The sequence below is a fragment of the Acanthochromis polyacanthus genome, chromosome 18, assembly GCF_021347895.1.
Source record: "Acanthochromis polyacanthus isolate Apoly-LR-REF ecotype Palm Island chromosome 18, KAUST_Apoly_ChrSc, whole genome shotgun sequence".
NCBI classification, from domain to species: Eukaryota; Metazoa; Chordata; class Actinopteri; family Pomacentridae; genus Acanthochromis; species Acanthochromis polyacanthus.
The window spans coordinates 25,614,013-25,640,025 of NC_067130.1; the positions used below are offsets into that span (position 1 = coordinate 25,614,013).

The window sequence follows — 26,013 nt, forward strand, 5'->3', positions numbered from 1 at the left end:
GATACCATCACTCACGTTTGAAGGTTTGAACCAATAAATAAAAGGCGGTACAATATTTTGTAAAATTTCCCCTTCAGTTTGGCTGGCTTGTACTTGTATGTATCATCTGTGTTACTCTTACCATGTATGTATCCTACAGAGCCCCGGAAAGGACATGGAAAAAAAAAAAGGAATAATCCAAAGAAACTTTTGTGAGATGTCGCAAAGTTTTCTCAGTACATCGCAAAAGTTTTTGCGAGATCACGCAAAAGTTTCTCGGGATCTTTCAAAAACTTTTGCGAGATCTCGCAAAAGTCACATTGATCTTATTAGATGTTTGCTCTTCCAATAGGCTCTTCTGCAGAGGTGTCAAACTCATCTTAGTTCCATAGCTTAGTTCAGGGGCCACATTCAGCCCAATTTGATCTCACGTGGGCCGGACCAGTAAAATTGCAGCATAATAACATGTGAATAACTACAACTCCAAATTTTAATCGTGTGTCAATCGTGTGGCGCAGAAGAAACAACAAAAATGAAGTTGTTTATCTACCTTCTCAGAGAGAGAAGAAAAGAGCTTTTGACCAAACTGGAAAGCGGGAGGACGACTGCGAGGAGGACAGTGATTTCTATGATAGCGCTGTTCGATGAACACTGTAATCCAAAACTGAATGAGACTGTTGAGAGACACAAGTTTTTTGTCAGGAACTAAACACGAGTCGAGAACATAGACAAATATGTCACAGATTTGAGAGTTTTGGCCAGCACATGCAACTTTTGTGATATTAAAGACTCATTAATAAGAGATCGCATAGTGTCTGGCATAAACAGCCCTGCTATGAGAGAAAGACTGTTAAGAGAAGAGAACTTAACACTGGATACTTGGATGCAAATATGCAGAGTAGCAGAACTGTCGAGAGAGAATAGCAAAACATTGCAAGTGCAAATTGTGGACGAAATACATGCGATAAAAAGAAGTCCACAATGAGACAAGAAGGACAAGATCAGCTGCAACTTTTGTGGCAACCTACATGAGAAGAATATAAGCACAAGTGCCAAGCCTACGGCAAGTAGTGTAAGAAATGTGGAAAAGAGAACCGCTTCGCTGCAAAGTGCAGGTCTAAACAGGAGAAAGATAAGAAAAGCAGACCAATACACACAGTCTCAGAGTCAAGTGGATCGTGTGAGGACATCATGACAACAATGGATGTGTGTGACAATCAAGAGACAATAAACCAAGTGAAATTGGCGCACAGTAAAAGCCAGCAGCTCTTTGCAGGTATGACGATGAATAGAAAGTTGATCAACTTCCAGATAGACTGTGATGCTACGTGTAATGTGATACAACTTTAAAAGAGAAGGTCCTAGTGATGTACAACAAGAGTTGACTCACACCGCTTGGTAAGTGTAAAGTCAAACTTAGGAATCCTAGAAATGATAAACTGTATAGACTATAGTTCTAAGTGGTGGGTCAGGAGTACAGGATTACCTTACTAGGGAGAAAGTCAAGTGAGACAATGAAGTTGATCAAATTACAGTATGAGAACATCCTGGTGGAAGACAGCATAGTGACTAAGCAGTGTCCAGACAAGACGCAAGAAAGAAGTGAAGAGTTGTCAAACACGACAAAATAAAGGCAGAGTTCGGAGACATTTTCACAGGTGTAGGCTGCCTCGAAGATTATAATTATATAATTATAATATAAGATTGAAATCGACAAAAGTGTCCCACCAGTGAAACTACCAAAGCACAGAGTGCCAGTTGCTATGATAGCACAGCTCAAAGAAGAGCTAAAGGACTTGGAGACGAAAGGCATCATTGCACCAGTTAAGTGCAGTACAGACTGGATAAGCAGCATGGTCTCAGTGATCAAACCAAATGGAAAACCAAGGATTTGCATAGATCCCAAACCACTGAACAAAGTGCTGAAGAGGAGTCATTTTCCTCTTCCTACCATTGATGACATTCTATCAGAGCTCGCAAAGGCCAAGGTATTCACTGTTTGCAATGTGAAACATGGATTTTGGCATGTCAAACTGGACGCAGGGTAGAACTATCTCACCATGTTTGCAACCCCATTTGGGCGGTACCATTGGCTCCGGGTGCCAATGGGTATAAGCCCAGCTCCAGAAGTCTTCCAAAGAAAGCTGATGCAGGCGCTGGAGGGCTCTCCAGGGGTGTATGTCATTGCAGATGATATACTTATCACCGGAAAGGGAGACACACAAGAAAAAGCAGAGGAAAGCCACAGAGAGAAATTGAGACGTTTTCTACTGAGATGCAGACAAGTTTAAGTTAAGAAGACAGTCTGTTCCTTATATTGGACATTTATTGACTTCGGAGGGCCTTCAGATTGGCCCGGAGAAGGTGTGGGTAATTAACCCTTTGATCCCAATACAGGGTCAAAAGTGGCCCTCATTCATTCTCCATGCCATGAACTGTGGTTATCTGTCCGGGGGAGAAATTCTCCTTCAGGCCTGCTCCATGCTTTATTGAGAAGATGCTGGTGGGTCTGACATGACCCAGGTGTTATCAGTACTCAATAATATCAGTCAGTCAGTCAGTCATGAGAGATACTCCTTCATGTCAGGGTACATTCTCGGACAACTGCTCAGATGTAAGTATTGTTTTACAACCTGAGTAAATAGTATCAGAGGACATTTGTGACAGATAACTGTAGATAAAATGTATTCAGGTTTAGGTTATGTGGAGCAGTTAGGGTTGAACAGTTACCCTAGCCGGAGCGCTCCAGCCAGGCCAGTTTAGCCATGCTATTTAGCCAAGACACAAATGTAAAAATGTGTGTGTGTGTGTGTGTGTGTGTGTGTGTGTGTGTGTGTGTGTGTGTGTGTGTGTGTGAGTGTGTGAAGAACAAGAAGAGGTGGGTGGTGGTAGTGACCCAGAAGCTTTGCCACAGAGTCAAGCAGGGACTGCCAGTCTGTCAGGTCTCCGACATAATGACTCATCTGGTGACATGGAGGTCTCAGTTCACGAATCTGATGGGTCCTCTGATGAGGAAACTCAGACTGAGGCCAAGAGATTGAGTAAAATTAGATCTTAGTGGCGTGAGAATCCCTCCACCCATGCCAGAAGAAGACAGGATAGCTTTCTGCAGAGCTGTCCAGGACCTGCATCAACAGCTGTTGCACCGAAAGACGCCTGGAAGATGTTTATGACTGATGACATCATCGAGAAGGTTGTAAAATGCACAAACTTAGAGGGACAGAAAACAGCCACAGCTAAATGTGGAGAATGGAGAAGCCTAGATGCCATAGAACTCACGGCCTTCATCGATTTGACCCTCTTCGCAGGCAGGGAGAATAGCTGGGAGAGTGTTTTTGCGTGAGCTGTTTCTGGATCCACTGCAAAGTCCCATTTACAAGGCCACCATGTCGCTCGGCAGATTTGAGGAGATCCGCCGCGCCATATGGTTTGACGACAAGAGGAGCAGGGTTTTGCGACTGAAAACAGATCACCTGGCACCATTTAGGGACATGTGGGACTGTTTCCTGGAGAACTGCAGAGGCCAGTTCATCGCCAGCGATTGTGTTACCATAGATGCACAGTTTGTGCCATTCCGAGGCTGATCCAAGTTCCTCCAATACATGCCCAGCAAACCTGCGAAGTATGGGCTAAAAGTCTTCTGGCTTTGTGAAGCAAGGGTACCTTATGTAATAGATAGAATTGTCTATACTGGGAGACAGCCAGGAGAAGAGGCTCATAGGAACCTAGGAGTGAATGTTGTACCCCAGTTGTGCAGTAGAATCATCAGGAAGGTGAATATACAGCACAATACAAAAATGAATGTACAGGTTCTAGCACAATAATTTTGAAACAACATGAAAGTACACCAGTCCATGCTGTAAATTAAATCAGTGGCAATAATTGGTCAGAAGTTGAACATTACTTTTAAGCACATTTGGTTACCTGCAAACCTTTTATAACCAAAGCTATAAAAATGAGACTGCAACTATTATTAATTCTTATACTGCCTGTATACATTTTCTTTTGGCGCTGCTCTAACAGTGAACTTTCCCCACTGTGGGATCAATAAAGTTAATCTTATCTTAACTATTTTTTGTCAGAAAAGACTAACATTTACATGCTGCATTTATGTTTTTAAGTGTAGATGTCTTTCAATTTGTGTAGATGTGTGCCAAAGGTTACCAACCTTTGGCAGAAGACTCAAAATCTTAATGTTCACAAGAAAAGAGGTGCAACTGCAGTACAAAGCAACATAAAATACTTTCTGCACAGAATTTTTATTTTAAATTCAGTGTCTGAAGCTGAAATATACACCAATGTGTAGTAATGCCATGGTAAGAAATAACTTAATCACATACTGATAATCAGAAACCAGTGGTTATCTTTTTTCACAGTTTACAACACTAGAAAGTTTGTACACAAAATACATGCAATGTCCCATAAAACACAATCAATGTATCCTCAGCAGAACTGGATAAAAACAGAAATATGTTTAGATTTGACAAACACAATACAAGTAATAAAACAACTGAAATAAAGCAGAAAACCAATACTTGTTCAAATACTTCATTGGAATAGTGATGTGATACAATCATGTACAAAATAATGCTGACATACACTGCTTTTGGATCATATGCACTAATTAAGAATGGAAAAACCAACCCTGCCAGTGTGGGATTGGTTGGTTCTGGTGTTGACATTAATGAAAGAAATTACGAACATGGATAAAACAAGAGCTTAATAAAAGTAAAGCCCAAAAAATTTTGGAAATGAGTGCTTCCATCTTGCACTGATGACTTGTTTACCAGAGTCTCTGCAGCAGTGGTGTCAGCAATATGAACTGTGGTTATTAGAATTCTGACTAGTATTACTTCCAGTTTCAGATATCTACAGTTTAACTTTGGCTAGTCATGTCATGTTTGAACATGTCCCTCTTTGATCCGAACAAATCAAAATAACTTGTGAAACTAGGTTCAGTGGCCATACAATTTTCTACAAACAAACGCAAACTGAAAACTCATGAAAGCATTCAAAACACTGAGGTCACTGTGGGAGTGGGACCAGACAAAGCACAATTCCTCTACGTACTTTTAGCTGTGGAAGCTAGAGAGTTTAATGGATTGACTTGACATCAATGGTGCCAGCATGTACTATTACAATGTGCACAGAGGTGGATACCAAGGAGAACTGGAATTCGATAAAATCAGTTCTCGTGCCTCCAGAGTGGCCGTATAGACCACCATTAACAATTTAGATCTCAGACTGCACATTTTCTATTTCTTTTCTAAAATCCAAACTTTAATCTTAGTTTATGGCCAATTACCAGTGAGCTGACTCAGTGCTAGTGGGTGATTAGCTATGTGAACTGATGTTTGCTATTGAATGGAGGCACTGAGAGAGTTGCAGGTGGCTGTGCTGAGACCTAAGTGGCAACTGAGCTAACACTGAATGGAACAAATTGTTAGAGTCCAACTGCAGTAGTGACAACGTTTCAACTTGCAAAAGTCCCGACACTGGAGCTTGTGAGCCCACGGACTGGGTGAAGCTGGCCTCCACCGGAGAGGGTGAAGACCATCACCACAGATAGTGTGTGGTGTCACTGTGATGAAGACTTGCAAGCCTAACTATAGACTCCCAGAAAAGCGGAGCAGGATGAAGTCTAGCAAGAGATGTCAGGAGGAGGGGGGAGCATCCAAGTATCAAAGAGCATGGACTGCTGGCTCCCCACAGGATCTAGACATGCAATCCAGGAAAGCAGCTCCTTGTGCTCCTGGAGGGGATCCTCAATGAAGCAGTCAATGGATCACAGTTCAGAGTTCAGCTCAGCAACCTCTGCTAGCACAGGCAGTAGTGGAACCTTGACTGAGGGAAAACCAAGCTGGAAACAGTAGAGAACTAGCCTGGGAAATTGAAGATAAACTTACTACTGAAGGACCAGGATCATATCTGTTGTAGATGTAAAAGCTCTGATGAGTTTCAGCCTGAGATGCTTCCTCTGGGAATGCTCCCCAGATGAGGTGGTCCAGGTCCAAACACATGGCTCACTAAGTTGTCCAGCAACTTCAGAAAGTCATGCTGACTGCCGTTACTGTAATCAATTACATCCATGCAAATCCAGTCAAAGGGTCACATGATTTTGGTCATTCTTAGGAGTGCTGAATAAATAAACTGTGAACAACGAAAATAGATTAAGATTAGATTAACAACAACAGTAAAAAACAAAAAAAATAACAACAACAACAAAAACCAGTAAAACAACTAGAATGATTAACTGCCAGTACTGTGATATGCACACCTACTGTCTCGTCACAGTCACTAAAATATTAATCTTGTCGGTGTTGCTAATTTATGTTTGGTTGGTTATGGAAACATCAGCACATCAGCAGAAGCCTAACAACAAAACAATCAATCCCAGCAGAGCATCCCACCTGCTGATCCAATCTAGCACCAACCTTCAAGGGCTGTGTGCACATATGGTCAAAACAGGAGGTAGGACCTGGTACCAGGTCTCCAATAATCCAGTCAGTAGTGCACAGACTTTGGCTGCAGATGACACCACAAGCACAAGATGCAAGCACCAATTGTCACCATGTGTTGTCTTTACTTGTACAGTGGCAGGAAGTGGTGACCATTATCCATCTTTATATACAGTGTATGTTTTGAACTAACATTGGCTGCATTTTGGAACAGGACAGGATAATTCTTCATATTTGTTGGTGAACAAACATTTGTAAAAGAGGACATCTAAAGCCACAGTTTGCTCAAATAACTGATCTTCTGATCCATCATTCAAAGATCCATCACTGAAACATTCACTTTTTGTCCAGATTCTGAAGACTTAAGTGATTTTACAGTAACAACATATGATTAATTACAGAAGTTACAGAAATTCTTGAGCCATCTTACATTATGTCACACCATGTCTGTTTGTAGTTCTTTCTTTAATATTTCTGGGCTCATTAGTCATTTTGGCCACAATGTTGCACATCTATGAGTAGGATTTCTTTATAACAATACTGGGTTTTTATATGAACTTGTGATAACGATTTGATTTGTCAGGCATATTTGCAGCTTTATGGTTATTTTATCAATAAACTTCATTTTGAGAAAAATGTACTTCACAGAATTGTAATATGTCATATTATTTGTCACATTATAATTAGATCTTTTGTCAGAAAAAAAATGTCAGCCCTATTATTCAACCTTAAATATGGAGAACATCAGGTGTATCAGAAACATCACAGTCTTCCCCAGAGTCAGTAGGTTCAGTAGATGAATATGGATTTATCTGTATTTCTAGTATCTGATGACTGCTGGCCAAGCTTCAGTATAAAACAGAAGTGACTACACCCCTTTGTAATAATATTTTAATGCCATATAATTAAAAGTTGTATCTCACAGTAATTGCATTACTTCAGAGTTGAACAGCGGATTTTTTCCACCTATGAATCTTTAAAGACTAATCATTTAGATTCACTATAGGAAAAATACAGGCTGCACAGCAGGAACTCAGTGAAACAAAAGTCACTACCAGTTTCTTTACAGAGATCTAAATCTTTGATGTGTTTTAATACTTCATATATCCCCCTTTATTTTTGATGACAGATTCAATCTTTCCCAGCATGCAGGATAGATGTGCCGCATAAATTTCTGTCATCATTCCTCAAGGACTGAGTTTTTCAGTTGCACTTTGCTGGACGCATTGTGTTGCTGTACTTTCTCTTCAAAATACCCAAAAGGTGTTCAACTGGACTCAAGTCAGGAGACATGGCTTGTCAGTCAAGAGTTTTTACGTTGTTCAGTTGTGTGATTTTGGTATCTGGCTTTCAGTTATTGTCATGTCAAAATATTGCTTTCCTGTCAAAATTCTACAGACTGGGAGCCATCATGTCAGTCAGTATTTTAGTGTATCCACAGGCATTTATGGTGCCATTTATAAATGGTGTCTACCCAACACCTGTTGCACTGATGCAACTCCAAATCGGTGTGTTCCACCATGACCATGTAATTGGACTAACTGGAAATCAGAGGTGTGCTCAGTTTTGTTTCAAAGATCACGGGTTTTCAAACTTGTGTGTCAGCAATCACAAGTGCATTTTTGTTGCATTGGGTTTCTTGCCATTTCATTTATAATCAATACAATTCCAGCACATTCATAGATGTCACCAGCTTAATATTTTCAAGATGTAAAGTGGATTCTCCATCTGACTCTGGTCAAGAGATGAAACAAGACATGAAACAATGATAATGATATTGACTGAATTCTTCAGTCCTGCTTAAGTGTCACTCTTCAGAAAATACACAATGAAGGTCAATATACTGTGCAACAGCAGACTGACATGACAGCAAAATATCTGTGTTAAAAAACATGATTCAACTATGTCAATCGCTGCTTGTTCAGCTGACTCATACAGAGAAAGGAGTACAATACTACCTATTAAAAACACTGGCTTTGTAATCCAGAGGTGATTAGTAGGAGTGGACATTTTATGGTCAATGAAAAATTACGTATTGTTGGAGAGCATCTTGGTCAGAGAAAAAAAAGTAAAATTATATAGAAACTTTAGTAAACATTAAACAATCTGACTTTAGAATGTATAACTTTTGATGTGATGTACAGCCTGACTGAGATATACATTTTTAGAGCAAATGGCACCATCTCTAGTCTTGTAACCAGCTCTCCATAAAACACCCATGTGTGAAGCAGCCACAATAATTACCATGTTCGCCTTTTTATTTTTGTATGCTGTCATGTTAGCATGTGCTAAGTCGCCACAAGTTGACACAGTGAATGGTTGGACTGATACCAACAGTAAATGCCTGTTCCAAAATACAGCGGTATGATTTGCAGAATGATTTGTTATGATGTAAGGTAGATGTGATTTGTGGTAAATGGGCTGAAAAAGACATCATCACTGAAATGATCCTCTAAAAATTCAAGAGGGCCTTTCTGGCTGCATCCATCTGGAGATGGACCACCGTATTGCAGGAACTGCACTTAAAACTGAGAGTAGGACAATAACTAAGCAAGTTCTGAAAAAGACAGAGAAAGAACATTAAACTGATGAGATTACTTGTGTGATGATTTCATTTCCTGTTTTACAATATCTTTTTCCACTCTTTTGGTTTATACCATGTCTGACTGACAGTTACAATGAGAACAGGGACACTAGAAATATGATTTTTATTAGTAAATGTATAACTCCTCAAGGATAATTCTGGGTTACCACAACTTGGATAGTATTTTCATAATCTCAGTCTATATTTATATAATTTATGATGACACTAATTCTAAATTTAAAAAGACATCTGTGAACATGGATCTTCTCTACCACAAAATCTGAGCCAGTAAAGGTGCACTCAGATGATTTGACAGGTTAAAAACAACATATGCTAAGTTAGGAAGAAGTCAAGATAGCTATACCAACAGCACAGAGTCATCACTCATGGCAAGCCATATTAACTGCTGTTTTTTGTTCCTGCATCACATGTTGCTCTGCACACACTAGTTCTCGAGCGCCACTGGTATTTCTTGAGCAATGGTTAATCAGCCTCTTTGGATTTTTTCTTTATCTGAAAAGTAATGTACCAGATTTGCATTGCATTCCTCTTAGAGATGGGCCTAAGACAGTTTGGGTTACAAACATACCGTTGTTCTGTCTTCTATTAATTCATTTTATTATTTTAGAATGATCTGAAAATGTGTTTCAACCTTTCTGATTGTCTCAATGCTCGTAGTGTTGACTGCCAGACTTCTTTTTAGTAGTCATGCTCCTAACCGTCCATTTTCTGTTGGTCATCCAGACATATATATATATATATATATATATATATATGTTTATCCTAAATGTGTTTTCCAATTATTCTCAAAAAATGTTTCAGTATTCCCTCCAGTGTGTCCTGAGTCAGACCTTTTTCTAGCTGATAATGGCTCAAAATGCTCCACAAGGAGACCTCCAGGAGGTACCATGATACTGAGTTCATCAAGGCCTGACTTGGCAGAAACGTATTCATGCAAAATGAACGATTTCAAAGCATAAGTCTTTATATGTGTTCTGGAGTACCTCACTGAAAGGAAGGGGTAACAAGTCAACTGTTCTGGATACGGGTGACATAAATTGTAAAATGGGTTTAATAATGGTAGACACTTTTGAACAATTTTTCCTCTATGACATTCCAGGTGTGGCACATGGTTGCATGAAAACTGGGAGAAATAATTGTGTGGAGAATTGAAAAGGCTATTTCAGCGAGAAGTTCTTCTGGCCTGCAGTCCCACCATTGGGCATGATTGTCATTTGTCATCCATCCATTCTCTATACTCCGCTTTATCCTCACTAGGGTCGCGGGGGGTGCTGGAGCCTATCCCAGCTGACTTGGGCGAAGGCAGGGATTGTCATTTTTGCCAAGTAATATTTTCACATAAGCATAAATGCTTGAGGATACTCCAGTAAGCACTGAACTTGAATTTGTTACACATTATTTCTGTAACTTTCCCTGTTTCTTTAATTAACAAATGTCTTACAGGATCGACATACTTTGTAGGTCAGTACATGAAACAGTCTAATACCTAACTAGAGCAACCCAGTCTTAATGATGCCACATTCATATCTCTTGGGAGAGCCCAGTCACCCTGCAAAAATACTGATTTTGACTCTTGTAACTGCAATCTCAGTCTTTCAGCCATAATCGATAATCCACCATGGATAAAAGTGAAACAGAAGTCAGTGAAAATGAGAATGAAGAAAATAGTGTTCAATCCAGACTGTAACAAAGCAGAATCATCCTTAATAATAATAATGATAACAACAACAATAATAATAATAAATAGTTGCATTAGAAGCAGATTATTTGCCTGTACCAATGCCAGTACACTCTTACCTTATCGCATTGTTCTTCAGGAGTCAGTACAAGTTTTAGGGTGGCTTCCCACCAAGAGTATCACTGAGCAGCAACTTTCTGCAGCAAGTGATGTATAATGGAGTATCAGTGACACTCCATTATACCATTTTTTTCATTGATAGCCAATTGTCAAGAATTATTATTGTTATTATTATTACTATTATTATTATAATTATTTTACAAATAAATATAGTATATACACATACATAATTGCAGAAAAATTGGTACTTCATTGTAAATTGTTCTAAGTTCACATGATCAGCTACCTTTGTATAGACAACAGCTGGGTGGCCTTTGCACTGTAATTTTCACCTTGTTAAGTATCGTTTCCAGTTTCATACCAGCTCATAAATCGACTATAATGAACAAATTTTATATTTATTTATTATTTGTCACTGAGCTGAAGGTCATGAAGCCTCATTGTCTGTTCTTTTCAATGCAGTGCAGAACTTTCTAATAATGAAGCCTTGAGACAAGATCCTGTTTTTTATGCTCAAGGCACCAAACAGATCTGAGTTCATGAGTGGGGGACGCACACTGCTACTTTTCTCCTCAGTACAATGTTGAAATGCTGATCTTTCACCCTATTTGACAACAAAATAAGCAGCCATACTATTTTCTTTGCCTAGCTATAGCAGTTTCGCTCTTTTAATGTAGATTTTTCACTTGAGCAACAGCTCTCCATGCTGAAAACTTGAGCTCCGTTAGACAGCTGTACAATGCTAGTCTGTGAAACGAAGATCAGCATCAGCCATCAGTCAGTTAACACTGTCATCCACATTTGTGCACTGACAATTCTTTTCACCCACTCAGAAACCCAACATGGGCCAAAAATCTATGTGTTTTCCCACATGTTTACAGTATAGCAGCATAACAAATGACAGAGAAAATGGAAGCTTAGAGATAGAAACCAACCTCAGAAAAGTCTTCCTTTGAATGGATTCTCCCACAACTCACATTATATTTAGTCCTGGTAAAGAAAATAGCAGGTGTATGGGCATTACAGCCACATGTCCAGTGTCACAGAGCTTCTTCTCCAGTGTCAGATGCTTCTTGTCTCTCCCATAGATACCATCAGTTCCTCTGCGTTTGATCATTGAGTCTATAACTCCCAAACATATGGGTTTGGCACAGTAATGTCCTGCTGGGTAAAGTCTGCTCTCATTCAAATGACATGAGGTTTGCTGGTATCTGTTGAGAGAACACAGCAGGTATACATTATGAGTATCAAAAACAAAACAAGATTAGCTGTGTCTACAGTATAAACCAACTAAACCAAGTATAAGCGCAAAATTGTCAGACAGACATTAGCAGAGGCTGAGGTTTAATTGAGCTGCTAAAAAACTTCATTTAACATTTTTAAAAAGATCATACACTAGCATTTAGAAATAAAATCAGAACAAGAAGTACTCTGCCAAGGCTGATCAATTGACGTATCATTTCCGACGGATGAAATCTTTACTAAAAAAATGACCTCTGCTGAGCACAGGCTTGTGTTATGCATGTGTACATTATGTACTTATACTGAATCGTGTGTAAATTACTTTCAAAAAGGTCTGTTGATCTTTTTTTGGCAAGCCTTTGCTTTGCTAGTGTTAAGGTAACTGTTCCTTCCAGACTTTTATTTTGAAGGCATATTTTTAATGCTACTGGCTTTTATTTTGTAACCATATACAGGAAGTGCTTATGTAAGAAGCGATTTCTTGACATGACGAAGATGCTGAAGAAAAGTCCGAAAATTCACATAAAGATGAAAGAAAACGGTTCCATGCTGTTGCTGTCAAGCAAAGGATGTGTATAAACTTAGAAGCACCGAGCTGGAATGGGGACAAGCTCTTACAGTGCTTCCTGAAGAAGGGAGTGAAGGACAGAAAAGTGAATTTGTGTTCAAAATAAGACTGATGGCTGAATGCAAATAAAGGCTTTATAAAATATCAGGAGCTTTACCATTTTTTGGCTGGGGTTTGCTACATTGCGTGATCTAAACATGTAGCGGGCGGCAGGAATTGATGGGGCTCAGAAACACCCCCACAGTTTAATCATTTGTTACTTGTATGATTTTCAACTGATAAATCATGGTCAATTTGAAGTAGGATGGCAATCATGTGATCATCAGCAGGTAACTGACAGTGTTCACGTTATGGTTACAGCGACGCTGTGTCGGCAGCTATATCAAGCAATGGGAAATCCTTAACAAATCCATGGATCCAGACTATAAGCCGCATCACTGCCAAAATCTAATCACTTGGTCCTTGTGTCATTTCTGACTTTCCCTGAAAATTTCATCCAAATCCGTCTGTTTTTGAGTAATGTTTCACACGGACAGACAGACAGATTCACAGACAAACTTACGTCGATCGTCACATCCCAGATAGCAAACTATGGGTGAATCAATGTTGAATCTATGTTGAGACCTAACGTCGAAATTATACAGAAAGCGCAAGGTTGATAAAATGTTGAGTCAACATTTGCTTACATAGATTACATGTTTGCAAACATAGAGTCAACATTAATTAAACATTGACCTGTCAAACATTTTAATTAAACCAAAATACAATGTAGATTCAATGGTATCTTTTAAACACAAACTTCAATGTTGACAAAATGTTGTTGAATCAACGTTGATCCAACCATCAGTCTTCAACCGTAACCACAATTCAACCTTCTTAACCCTAATTCAACATTGATTTAATATCTTTTGCTATCTGGGTAAAGTGTGATTTATGGTTGAAAAGCAAACGTTGACTCAACATTTTATCAACCTTGCGCTTTCTGTATAATTTCGACGTTAGGTCTCAACATAGATTCAACATTGATTCACCCATAGTTTGCTATCTGGGATAACTCCACTGTGCCTTGGCGGAGTAATAACATAAAATCGTGGCAGCAGTAGGTGATGTCCAGCTGTACACGGTGCCATCTTGTGATGATGGCGCCATCTTGTGATCAAATCTTGGTGTGATATTTGACAGAGACTTGAAATTTAACAAATAAATTGACACTGCCGTCAGAGCAAGTTTCTATTTTATTTTTTTTTTAAATTTTATATCCCTTATTAATCCCATGAAGGAAATTCTGATTTTCGCATGTCAGAGCACAGGGTACAGCGCCCCTGGACCCTGATTTTCATATATCCCTGGATATGCGCCCCTGGAGCAATTAGGGGTTAGGTGTCTTGCTCAGGGACACCTCAACATGACACGACGGGCCGGGGGATCGAACCACAACCCTCCGATTGCGAGACGGCCACTCTACCCACTGAGCTACGCTCTCCTTTGGCTTCCAGTCTAGGCAAGAATTCTTTTTAAACCTTTAATGTTCGTTTTTAAAGCTCTTAACGGTCTTGCTCCACTTTAATTATCCTTGCTTTTAACTTTAAAGGACCAAAAAAGAGCCCTTAGGTCATCCAATCAGCGGCTGCTTGAAGTACTGAGGTCTAAATACAAACACTGTGGTGACCGGGTGTTCTCTGTAGCTGCACCCAGGCTCTGGAACAAGCTCCCCACCGACATCTGCATCATCATTGAACTATGTATTTTTAAATCAAAATCTTCCTGTTTAAAATGTCTTTTAATATCTAGTGGCATGGCGACATTTTATTACTTTTATTTCTTTCGGATATATATTTTAGTGCGTAGTGGTTAGCACTTTCGCCTTGCAGCGAGAAGATCCCTGGTTCATGTCCCGGCTTTCCTGGGATCTTTCTGCATGGAGTTTGCATGTTCTCCCTGTGCATGCGTGGGTTTTCTCCGGGTACTCCGGCTTCCTCCCACAGTCCAAAAATATGCTGAGGTGAACCGATTACTCTAAATTGTCCGTAGGTGTGAATGTGAGTGTGATTGTTTGTCTGTATATGTAGCCCTGCGACAGACTGACGACCTGTCCAGGGTGTCTCCTGCCTTCGCCCGAGTCAACTGAGATAGGCTCCAGCCCCCCCGCAATCCTCGTGAGGATAAAGCGGTGTATAGAGAATGGGTGGATGTTTATTGCTGTTTATTTTATTGTTTTATTGTATATTTTATGGGCTGCATAGTGGTGTGGTGGTTAGCACTTTCACCTTGCAGCTAAAAGATACCTGGTTCACATCTCAGTCTTCCCCGGATCATTCTGCATGGACTTTGCATGTTCTCCCTGTGCATGCATGGATTTCCTCCCACAGTCCAAAAATGTGCAGAGGTTAATTGATTATTCTAAATTTGCCTGTGAGTGTGATTGTTTGTCCTGCTTCACAGTTTTTTTTCACTGTGAAGGACTTTGGTCACCCTTCGGGCTGTTGAAAATAGCTATATATACACTGCTCAAAAAAATTAAAGGAACACTTTTTAATCTCAGTATTGCATCAAATCAGTGAAACATGTGGGATCCTGATCTGGTCAAGTGAGTAACTGAGGGGCTTTTTAGTCAGTTTCAGCTGGTTTGGTGTTCATAAAATTAACAACAGATGCACTAGAGGGGTAACAATGAGACAACCCCCAAAACAGGAATGAGTTTACAGGTGAAGGCCACTGACATTTTTTTCCTTCCTAATGTTTTCTGACTGTTTTTCACTAGTTTTGCATTTGGCTTGGGTAAGTGTCACTTCTGGTAGCATGAGGCGATACCTGGACCCTACAAAGGTTCCACAGACAGTCCAACTCCTCCAGGATGGCACATCAGTTCATGCCATTGCCAGAAGGTTTGCTGTGTCTCCCAGCACATTCTCAAGCGCATGGAGGAGATTCCAGGAGACAGGCAGTTAGTCTGGGAGAGCTTGACAGGGCTGTCAAAGGTCCTCAACCGATCAGCAGGACAGATATGTGCTCCTTTGTGCATGGAGGAACAGGATGAGCACTGCAATAGCGCTACAAAATGACCTCCAGCAGACCACTGGTGTGAATGTCTCTGATCAAACAATCAGAAAGAGATCTAATGAGAGTGGTCTGAGGGCCCAGCGTCCTCTAGTGCCCGCTGTGCTCACTGACTGGCACCGTGGAGCTCGGTTGGCAACACAGGAATTTGCAAGTCCACCACTGGTGCCCTGTGCTTTTCACAGATGACAGCAGGTTCACCCTGAGCGCATGTGACAGGCATGAAAGAGTCTGGAGAAGTCGTGGAGAACGATATGCTGCCTGTAACATTGTTCAGCATGACTGGTTTGGTGGTGGGTCAGTGATGGTGTGGGGAGGCACATCCATGGAGGGACACACAGACCTCTACAGGCTGGACAATGGCATTCTGACTGCCATTAGGTATCAGGATGAAATCCTTTGACCCATTGTCAGACCCTACATTGGTGCAGTGGTCCTGGATTCCTTCTGGTGCACGACAATGCCCAGTCTTATGTGGTAAGAGAACTCATGCAGTTCCTGGAGGATGAAGGAACTGATACCATTAGCTGGCCCCCACGCTCACCTGACCTGAATCCAATAGAACACCTTTGGAACATTATGCTTTGTTCCATCCGACACCATCAGGTTGCTCCTCAGACTGTCCAGGAGCTCAGTGATGCCCTGGTCCAGTTCTGGGAGGAGATACCCCAGGACACCATCTGTCGTCTCATTCAGAGCTTGTCCCGGCATCGTCAGTCATGCATACAAGCACATGGAGGCCATACAAACTACTGAATACCATTTTGAGTTGCTGCCAAGGAATTTCAGCAAGATGGATTAGCCTGCCACATCAGTTTTTCACTTTGATTTTGGGGTGTCTTGAATTTAGCCCTCCTGGGGGGTTGATAATTTTCATTCCCATCAAACAATGTGGCACTTTTCATTCCTAACACAATAACCAGTACATATCAATGCTAATATCCAGTTTGTTTTTTTCCCGTATTGAAATATGATGTATTTTAAAAGTGTTCCTTTAATCTTTTTGAGCAGCGTATAAACTTCAATAGATTGATTTGATTGAAATTTTAACATTAAATGTAATTTTGTGTGTGAAGAGCGAATGGACCAGGTCTTGTACAGGGCTACTCCTGAAAACAGTCTTCTTCCATCAGCTGGAAAACTCTTTCCTGCCCTGAACTACTGGATTTTACAACAAGACAATGCCCCTTGCCACATGGCATAATGAGTTAAGGATTCAAGGATTCAAGGATATTTATTGTCATTGCATTTCTGCAATGACAATAACAAAACGAAATTTTGTTGGCACTTTATTGGGTGCCAGTTTGTTTTGATTTCTGTTTTGGGCTGATAAAGAATCAGATTAAGTTCTTCCAACAAGTTCTTTATTGTTTAGAGATTGAGTGTTGAGCAGAGTCAGTTTCAGGTTACGGATTGGTTGGGAGGACTGTAGAAACGGACGGAGACTGGATGGATTCACATGCTGTTTGTTGTGATGACATGATGCAAAAGTGCAAGAAGACCAGAGCTAAGGGATGGAGTTTGGTGACAAGAAGTGATATGAAAACATGCGGCCAGAGCCTCGACGAGGAGGACGTGATGTATAGAGAATGCTGGCATGTTTGAGAGTGTCCATATAATCCAGGCAGAGATGAGTGCTGAGTTGATAAAGAGTTGAGGTAGAATAGTCCAGCGGCATGTTCCTGTCCAGAGGTGTGAGCATGGAGCTAGCGCTAGCTCGGAGCCAGATGCCAGGTCTGTACTTAACCAGGTGTATTTGCTTTAGTTGAGTTTTTACTTTGTCAATTGCATTTTAAATATAGTCTTTCAAAGAATATGGATTTTCAATGTTCGCTTGACGATAACTGAAGCATGATTCAATCACAGTGTGGTGTGTGTGCCGAACATACCTGAGGTCTACTGCTCCTACAAGCTTCTTCCAGGTTTTTGTGCCAGATGATAGCTGAAAACCTGGATCCAGTCTGGAACTTGTAAACATTGCCTGTACAATGACACATATTGTCTCTGTGAGTATCTGAACTGGACTTAAGACACAAATAATAGCAGAAGCTCTGTTAGCGGTGTGACATTGACCTTTGTCTGGGTCATTGAGGTGGAAAATGTTGGGTCTGGCTGGGTCATCCGGCAGCACCACCATCCATCCTGTCACACATACTTTCTTACAGGGGCTTGACTTGTACTGTTAAAAATACAGGAGTACAATTGATCACATTCATAGTAAGAAATAAAAACTAAACTGTCAATGCAATAATAAACCAACCATGTTAAATGAGTTTATCCACCTGTGCTTACTGCATCATGGACAGCTGAGTCTTTTACCAGGAGAAAAGACTTAACAGTTTGATGTGTTTTGGACAAAGGAGAAGAAAGCAAGCTCTGATAACACAAGTTCTATCTTTAACTAAGGGATTACTACAGTACAGCACAAACAAATCAAAGCAAATCCCTACTGGGAAGTAAATTCTGTGATTCACATAACACAGCCCACTGGAATAAATAACAGTAAGCAATTAACTAGATTTATATAAAAAAAATAAATGGGGAAAATGGGACTGGGGACTAGAAGTATAAATAAGCTATTGAAATTTCAGATGATAATTGAAGAAACGTGGAAAATATATCCAAAACAAATTTATGGAAAGGGAGGCCATTTTTTCTCTATGCTATGTTTCTTTATTCTATCAAAAATGGAAAGTCCACAACTGCACAGATGCCAGAATGTTTTTAGAGAAAGAGCAGATTATTTTTTTTAAGTTATTTTTTGGGCCTTTTTTCGGCTTTATTTGACAGGCTAAGTGAGAGAGTGACAGGAAACGGGGGAGAAGAGTGGGAGAAGACATGTAGCAAAAGGCCGTGAGCGGGAATAGAACCCGGGCCGCTGCATCGGAGACCAGCCCCTATACGTGGTTCACCCGCTTAACCCATTGAGCTATACGGGCGCCCCGACCAGATCATTTTTTGAAAATATTTTGAAAATAACCATAAAAATTATATGTAACGTGTTCCAATAAATACTAGGTTGTAAGGTGGCTGGTTGTAGGTTGGTATTTTTCTCTATGATAACATTAAAGGGAAAAGTTGTAGAGAACTTCTTCAATGGATCACTGTCCTCATGTAACAGTTGGTAAACCTGGGTTTTCTGATAAATGTATGAAAGAGCATGATGACTCCTACTCAATGCATCACTTTCATTGGGCTCATTCTGGACTTTCTCCAAGACAAGGTGGTGTTGTTCCTGTTTCCCTCACACAATTCCAGAGGCTGCTGGGTTTAAAGACCTCCTCTGTAGTAGCCATCCCACTGGAATGGCAGCACATGAGAGGTGCACCCAGGTGCACCCTGGGTGTGGAACCTCATGTTGACGGCCACTGTAGGCAAAGGGTTTCTGCAGATTGTTCATTAGCACTTTGAAAGTGGAACAACCCAGGATTCCTTTCTCAAGGTGTTGCTATGAGATCTGTCTCAGTCAGGAAGGTGATCACCACAGATTTCTCACTGGAGGGCTGAGATGCCACTCAAAAAGCGAGAGCCGTTAATGGGAGATGAAGCTTTTACATGCGATTCTTCGACATATAAACAGTTCCAAACAGTTAAGAGTTGAGCAGACATCCCAATAATTCTAACATTATCTGACAGTTATGACAGGCAATCCTTTTAAAAGGTAAAAAATTGAAATCTTCTCATCAAATTACAAAGTCTGACAATCGGAAACCATCAAACTTACATGTTTCCTCTCAGAGGCTCTCAGTGCTTTTGCCCCATAGAATGTCAGTGTTGATCCAGACAAAGTGATCCAAAACCTGGTCCATGATGATAACTGAAAGACAGCAAATGCATGTATATCCTGAAAACAGATCACTCACTCGAATCCTGTAATGTCTTTTAAAATTGCTGTGAAGGACAGTACTGTGCCAAAGTTTTAGGCAGGTGTGGGGGGAAAAATGGTAGAAACTAAGGATGCTTTCAAAAATATAAGTAATAATTGTTTATTTTTATCAATTTACAAAAGGCAAAGTGAGAGAACAAAAGAAAAATCAAAAACAAATCCATATTTGGAGTCACTACCCTTTTCCTTCAAATCTGTATAGATTCTTATAGGAATGATTTCACAAAGTCAAGGACTTTGCAGGATTATAGTCAGGTGTATGATCGACCGATTATGCTAAACAGCTGCTAATGATCATCAATTTCACATGTAGGTTCAAACACAGTCATTAACTGAAACAGAAACACTGTGTTGGAGGCTTTAAGCTGAGTAAGGAACAGCTAAACTCTGCTATCAAGGTGATGTTGTGGAAGACAGTTTCATGTCATAGGTCATACACCATGGCAAGACTGAGCACGGCAACAAGACACAATCTAATTATACTGCATCAGCAAGGCCTCTCCCAGGCAAAGATTACAAAGCAGACTGGGGTTTCAAGATGTGCTGTTCAAGTTCTTTTGAAGAAGGACAAAGAAATGGGCATTGTGAGGATCGTAGATGCAGTGCTTGACCACGAAAACTTAGTGCAGCAGATAAAAAGCATGTCAAGCTTACTTCCCTTCAAAATCGGCAGATATCCAGCAGTGCCTTCAGCTCAGAATGGTCAGAAACCAGGAGGATCCAGGTAGACCCATCTACTGTCTGGAGAAGTCTGGCCAGAAGTGGTCTTCATGGAAGAATTGCAGCCAAAAGGCCATACCTCGGACATGGAAATGAGGCCAAGACTCAACTATGCACAAACGCATAGAAACTATCCATCCATCCATCCTCTATACACCGCTGTATCCTCACTAGGGTCGCAGGGGGTGCTGGAGCCTATCCCAGCTGACTGAAGAAGGCAGCGGACACCCTGGAAAGGTCGCCAGTCTGTCGCAGGGCTACATATACAGACAAACAATCACACACACATTCACACCTACGGGCAATTTAGAGTAATCAATTAACCTCAGCATATTTTTGGACTGTGGGAGGAAGCCGGAGTACCCGGAGAAAACCCACGCATGCACAGGGAGAACATGCAAACTCCATGCAGAAAGATCCTAGGCTCAGGCCGGGACTGGAACCAGGGATCTTCTTGCTGCAAGGCGAAAGTGCTAACCACTATTCCACTGTGCAGCCCGCATAGAAACTAGGGTGTAGAAAAAAGAAACAGGTGCTCTGGACTGATGAGTCAAAATTTGAAATATTTGGCTGTAGAAGAAGACAGTTTGTTTGTTGAAGGGCTGGAGAGTGGTACGATAATGAGTGTCCGCAGGCAACAGTGAAGCATGGTGGAGGTTTCTTGCAAGTTTGGGACTGTATTTCTCCAAACATAGAAGGAGATTTGGTCAGGATTAATGGTGTCCTCATTGCTGCGAAATACAGGCAGATACTTATCCATCATGCGATACCATCACGGAGGCATATGATTGGCCCCAAATTTATTCTGCAGCAGGACACTGACCCCAAACACATAGCCAATGTCACTCAGAACTATCTTCAGCGTGAAGAAGAACAAGGAGTCCTGAAAGTGATAGTATGTCCCCTACAGAGCTCAGACCTCAGAATCATCAAATCTGTCTTGGGATTACATGAAGAGACAGATGTTTGGAAAAACCTACAAGCCGAGCTCCTTCAAAAACTGTGTGCTCGTGTATCTAGAAGAATTGATGCTGTTTTGAAGGCAAAGGGTGGTCACATCAAATACTGATTTGATTCAGATCTCTCTTCTGTTAATTCACTGCATTTTGTTAATTGATGAAAATGAATTATTAACACTTACATTTTTGAAAGCATTCGTAGTTACTAGTTAACAGCATTTTTTTCACACATGCCTAAAAGTTTTGCAAGTCGCTGTATATCTGAGGCTAACAGAACAACTTCAGTGCAGAATCTGCAGTGAAATGCTTTTACAAAGCTGACCATACTTTGGGCTTTCGTCCCTCCTTCAGCATTGTTTTCCTTCGCAGGGGTCCTTCAATGGTTACACTGCCAGAATCGCTGCATCCATAGCATGAGTTGGTAGCAGTGGAGCTAAGGACAATGGAAAGTGGAGAGTATTGAACAGCAGCTGAAGCAGTACTCTGAATTCAGTGTGTGCAATTTTCTGTTCAAGACAATAACCAACTGAGCAATTTTCCATGGATTAGACATCTGAAAGAGGTCCAAATGGTTCTGTAACAAGAAATACCAAATTAGATTTGGTTTAAAAGTGACAGTTTAGAAGATGTCTAGATCAAAACTTGCTATTTTAGTGTCATTTCATCAACAGCTATATGTGTAAATACATATGTTAAAATGGCATCATTTAAGTATATATTTTTTATGTATGTTAAAAAAATTCTTGCAAAGAAAAACAAAAAAACCCAAAAGGAGATCAAACTCTAAAACTGCCAACGATGAGCTTAGTCTATGAACTATACAGCTGTTTCACAGATGAGACACTCACCAGAGGTTTATTGAAAGAGCTGAGGGACAATTGCTAGACACAGTGACAGTACAGAGGTCTGTACAAATAACTTGCCATGCTGCATATCTACACTGATGGGGCTATTCACTGTAACACATCTTTTTTTGATTCATTTGGATGACAAAATGCAAATATAAAATTATTAATAATGAACTGATTGGCCTACAGTTAGCCACGCAGATTTCGTCTTTACCTAACTCTAGTCTATCCCAGAACCGCCCTGGCCAATCAATGAATTTTTTCAGATTTTTATGTTGTGCATCTCTGGATATTTATAGTTGGATATTTATAGTTATCACTACATTTAGCTTTGAATTATCCATAATATCAAGAAATGGCAAAATATTTCAACACAATATATGAAGAGTTAATTTACAAAAACAGATAAGTCCATTTTGATAAATTTTCAGAAAACTTTTTTTATTGTTTACTTGAGATAATATCAATCAAACTGAAGTTGAGTGGATTTGACTCAGTAGAAAAATACATGACAAAATAAAGGAAAAAAGAAATTATTAGTGTTATTATTATCTCAAGTAAACAATAAAAAAAATGAGTTTTCTGAAAACGGAGTTACCTGTTTTTGCAAATGAACTCTTCATATAAACTTTACTTGTGATTCTTAGATATTTAGACTTGTTTGTGTGATTATATAAATTATGAAATAATGAATCTGATTTTATGATAGTCCAGAGTCCAAACTATACATATTTATGTCTTTTGAATGATGGCATGTCTTCTGTTTTAACTAGCTTTACTGTCCAAACAATGAATAATACAATCTTATACACAACACGTATGTAGAATAAATATAAGATGACCAAAAACAAAAACAAAGAAACACACCACCTCTGCAGTGAGTGACACAGATAGTAGCAGTGAAGTATAGCAAGCTAAAGATGTGATCTACATTGCTGACCAGATTAAATCTTTTCTATGAAAACATTTAACAGCCTAAAGTTAAGCACACTTAATTCTACTACTACTACTACTAATTTTTGAGTTTGAGCGTTCATGCTTGAACAATGTCATGAGGATTTTTCCCTGAGTTAAAGTCCTGTTTACTCAGCCATGGCTGTGTGCCTAAAATGGATTTTCAGTATACTCAGTGAAGGAGCAGTCTTGTAGAAGGCCACCAGTGGCCAACTTTTAAAACATATCTATGTTAATCTAAAAGTTTTCACCAGAAAATGTCACAGAACAAAAATTGTTCTTGTATTATTTTTTCCAACAAAGTCTCTTTTAACTTCAGTGCGCTTGCTGCACTGATGTTCCAGTTTTGCTATCCCTCCACAGAAGGGTTATGAAGAAACAGTCCTAATTAAAACACTTTTAACTAATATGTTTCATTTTGAACAAACATTTTTTAATTTTGATTTGGCGAATGGACCCTTTAGGCATAGACAAAATGCAGCCAGAGTGCCTATAACTAGTAAAGTTATGTTTCATGTAAGTAGAATGTATAGAATGAATTCACTCTTCTTTAAAGTGGTACGGAGTTCTTGCTCTGACACTTCACTGTACCTGTAAATGTAGCTGCGGGTCCTGGGAGAGTTGCGAAGCGGGACCCTCCAGTTGGGGCCCAGTGTGGCGTACATACGGCCCCTGTTTATCACACATTGTCACAGTCAGTCTGAGGGACTCATGGAATTGGCCTTGTGGTTAGAAAAAACTGTTCAGTGTATTTTGTGTACGCAGAAGAAGTCAGCTAAAGCCAGTTCAAACAATTTACTGAGATACATGACTAAGCATGTCATAGAGTTCACTCAAACCCTATTTGAAATCTGACACTTTGAGTTACAAATAATTTACATGAATTTTAGACTGATGTTTTTGAAGACACAGATATAGATATACAGTGTGATTAATTTCTTGTGGATTGTTAGCAAAATTTAAATACACTGATATATATAATGAACATGTTGCAGGCACAGATACAATCATTACAAATTAAAAAGAAAGAAAATAAATTTAATATTGAGAATTTAAACACAAAGTTTACAGGATAAAGCTGGTAATATTTGAGACAGTGAAGTTGTTTAAATATGACAAAAGCACAAAGAAATATTTTGCTTTGTTTTCAGATTTTTATCTGAACATTCAAACAATTCTTGTTCATGCTATGGATATATTTTATTGGTAATATCACAGAGAAATAAAATTTTTAACAGTTATTATAGCATGTGGTGAATGGTGCTCACCTCTCCATTCCAGGTGACAGCTCCTCCCCAAATGAGCTCTCACTGCTGCCTATTGGGAGGAAAAAAGAAAAATAAAGATGAAATTTGTAAGAAAAGAAAACAATCCAGAGGACGTCAAATAAAATTTGGCATGAAACAGAATTTCAATTAATGTTTTAATGTATATTTGAGTCTTAAAAAGCAAAAAATTATTTGTATCATACATATACAGCACACACATACCTAGTGACAGGCCATTGGACACAGATGTACTGTGTGGGTCATTTCTGGCTGGACTCTGAGATTCTAAGAAGCTGTCATCCAGCAGGTGTCGTGCTTTCTCTATGGGGAAAGTAGCACTCCTGCTCTCCGACATGCCGTACTGACACATCATACTGTTGACAGAGATCAACCATTAGGCAATCAGGAATACATGCAAATACAGCAGACACCACACTCATGGGGAACATTTCGTTAAAAGCAATTTTTTTTCCCAACTTGTCTTGCTTCAGTTCTCAAATCACACTAGCCATTAGTCTTTGCTCGGGCCACAGAACATATAGATTCAACTAACACATATAGTGGTAAAGGTTACAGCAAGCAACACAAGATTAAAAGCTTTGAGGCCAAGTCTGACCACAGGGTCTCTGATCGTTATGGTAACCTACCGCATTCACAAACTATGTGCACCAACCTAAGTAGAATATTAGGACTGTTGGCTAAAACTGCAGTGAATAGAGCTATGGATTCAGGAGACTGCCCACTATTTATCAGTTGCAAGAATGTAACTTTAGTCAGAGTGAGCTGCTAAAAAGTTCACCTCCATAACTTCACTTCCCTTACACAACTGAAACACCGAAATGTAACTGCATGTGTAAAGACCGGCTTATCTTAAAAATTTCCTCACAGCTCTTGTAGAGCTCAGGATTTATCCTGAGAAGCTTCATGACAAGTAATCCTACTGTAAAAACTTAGAATCTGTGTGGAATAGGTGACCTGACAGATGTGTAGAAGTATGTTGCCAGTTGCTATGTCCATCTTTATTGTACAGTCTATGGTTGAACCTAGTTTAGGTTCAAATGCGCTATTTTAAGTGTGAATCATTAACCATATCTTTTTTGCCGTTTTGTTGCCTTCTGTTGGCAATTTCTAACCCTGCTGAAGGACTGCAGTTTCTGGCACATTTACAGAAATGCTGACAAATGTGTTTTGTCCTTCAAGCAAGTTTTTCTAAACAAAGAAACATTTAAAGTGGAACAAATATGAACCATGATCCAGGTTAACAACATAAACTAATGTTTTATTCAACTTGCTACAGTGTTAAGACCAGTTTATTTTTGGCTCCTAGCTATCCTCTTATTGTGATTACTACAAGCTGTTTACCTGTCGGAATAAAATAGAGATGAAATGCTAAATGTGAAACATGCAGATTTTAGCTCTTCCTCCAGCACCATGTGCTGCCACAGTGTAGTTTAACCAGTGCAGAGTCTGTGTTGTGGTGTACATACTGAAATAACATGTAGGAATGTCAGGTAGCTTTATTTAGTCTAAGGTACGTTCTCCGTGTCACTAACTAATATTCAGCTTGGAATCTATACACAAATGAAGATTTTCAATGTAGAAACAACAGGGCTTTTTTCTTTTTCCAACAACTACAGACAGAGAGCTGGCGAGGAGGACACAAATTTATCA

At 39.8% G+C, this 26,013-nt stretch overlaps 1 protein-coding gene across 2 annotated transcripts in view; it reads right to left on the reverse strand.

The window, feature by feature from the left end:
- Window positions 1–4,219: 4,219 nt before the first annotated feature.
- LOC110964377 (ras-specific guanine nucleotide-releasing factor RalGPS1) overlaps window positions 4,220–26,013 on the reverse strand; it is a 106,305-nt gene continuing 84,511 nt past the window's right edge. Inside the window, exons 13-21 of one of the 2 annotated variants that reach the window (XR_007937736.1) lie at window positions 24,565–24,716; window positions 24,343–24,391; window positions 23,666–23,746; window positions 21,600–21,705; window positions 19,432–19,524; window positions 17,781–17,886; window positions 17,597–17,688; window positions 11,776–12,051; window positions 4,220–6,129 (exon numbers count right to left, since the gene is read on the reverse strand). Coding sequence is in view for 1 of the 2 variants with exons in the window: in XM_051938899.1 (XP_051794859.1) it covers window positions 12,022–12,051; window positions 17,597–17,688; window positions 17,781–17,886; window positions 19,432–19,524; window positions 21,600–21,705; window positions 23,666–23,746; window positions 24,343–24,391; window positions 24,565–24,716 (709 nt within the window). In the remaining variant the exon portion in view is untranslated. Of the gene's footprint in view, window positions 12,052–17,596; window positions 17,689–17,780; window positions 17,887–19,431; window positions 19,525–21,599; window positions 21,706–23,665; window positions 23,747–24,342; window positions 24,392–24,564; window positions 24,717–26,013 lie in introns of both variants that reach the window. The other variant, XM_051938899.1, reaches the window with a different exon arrangement.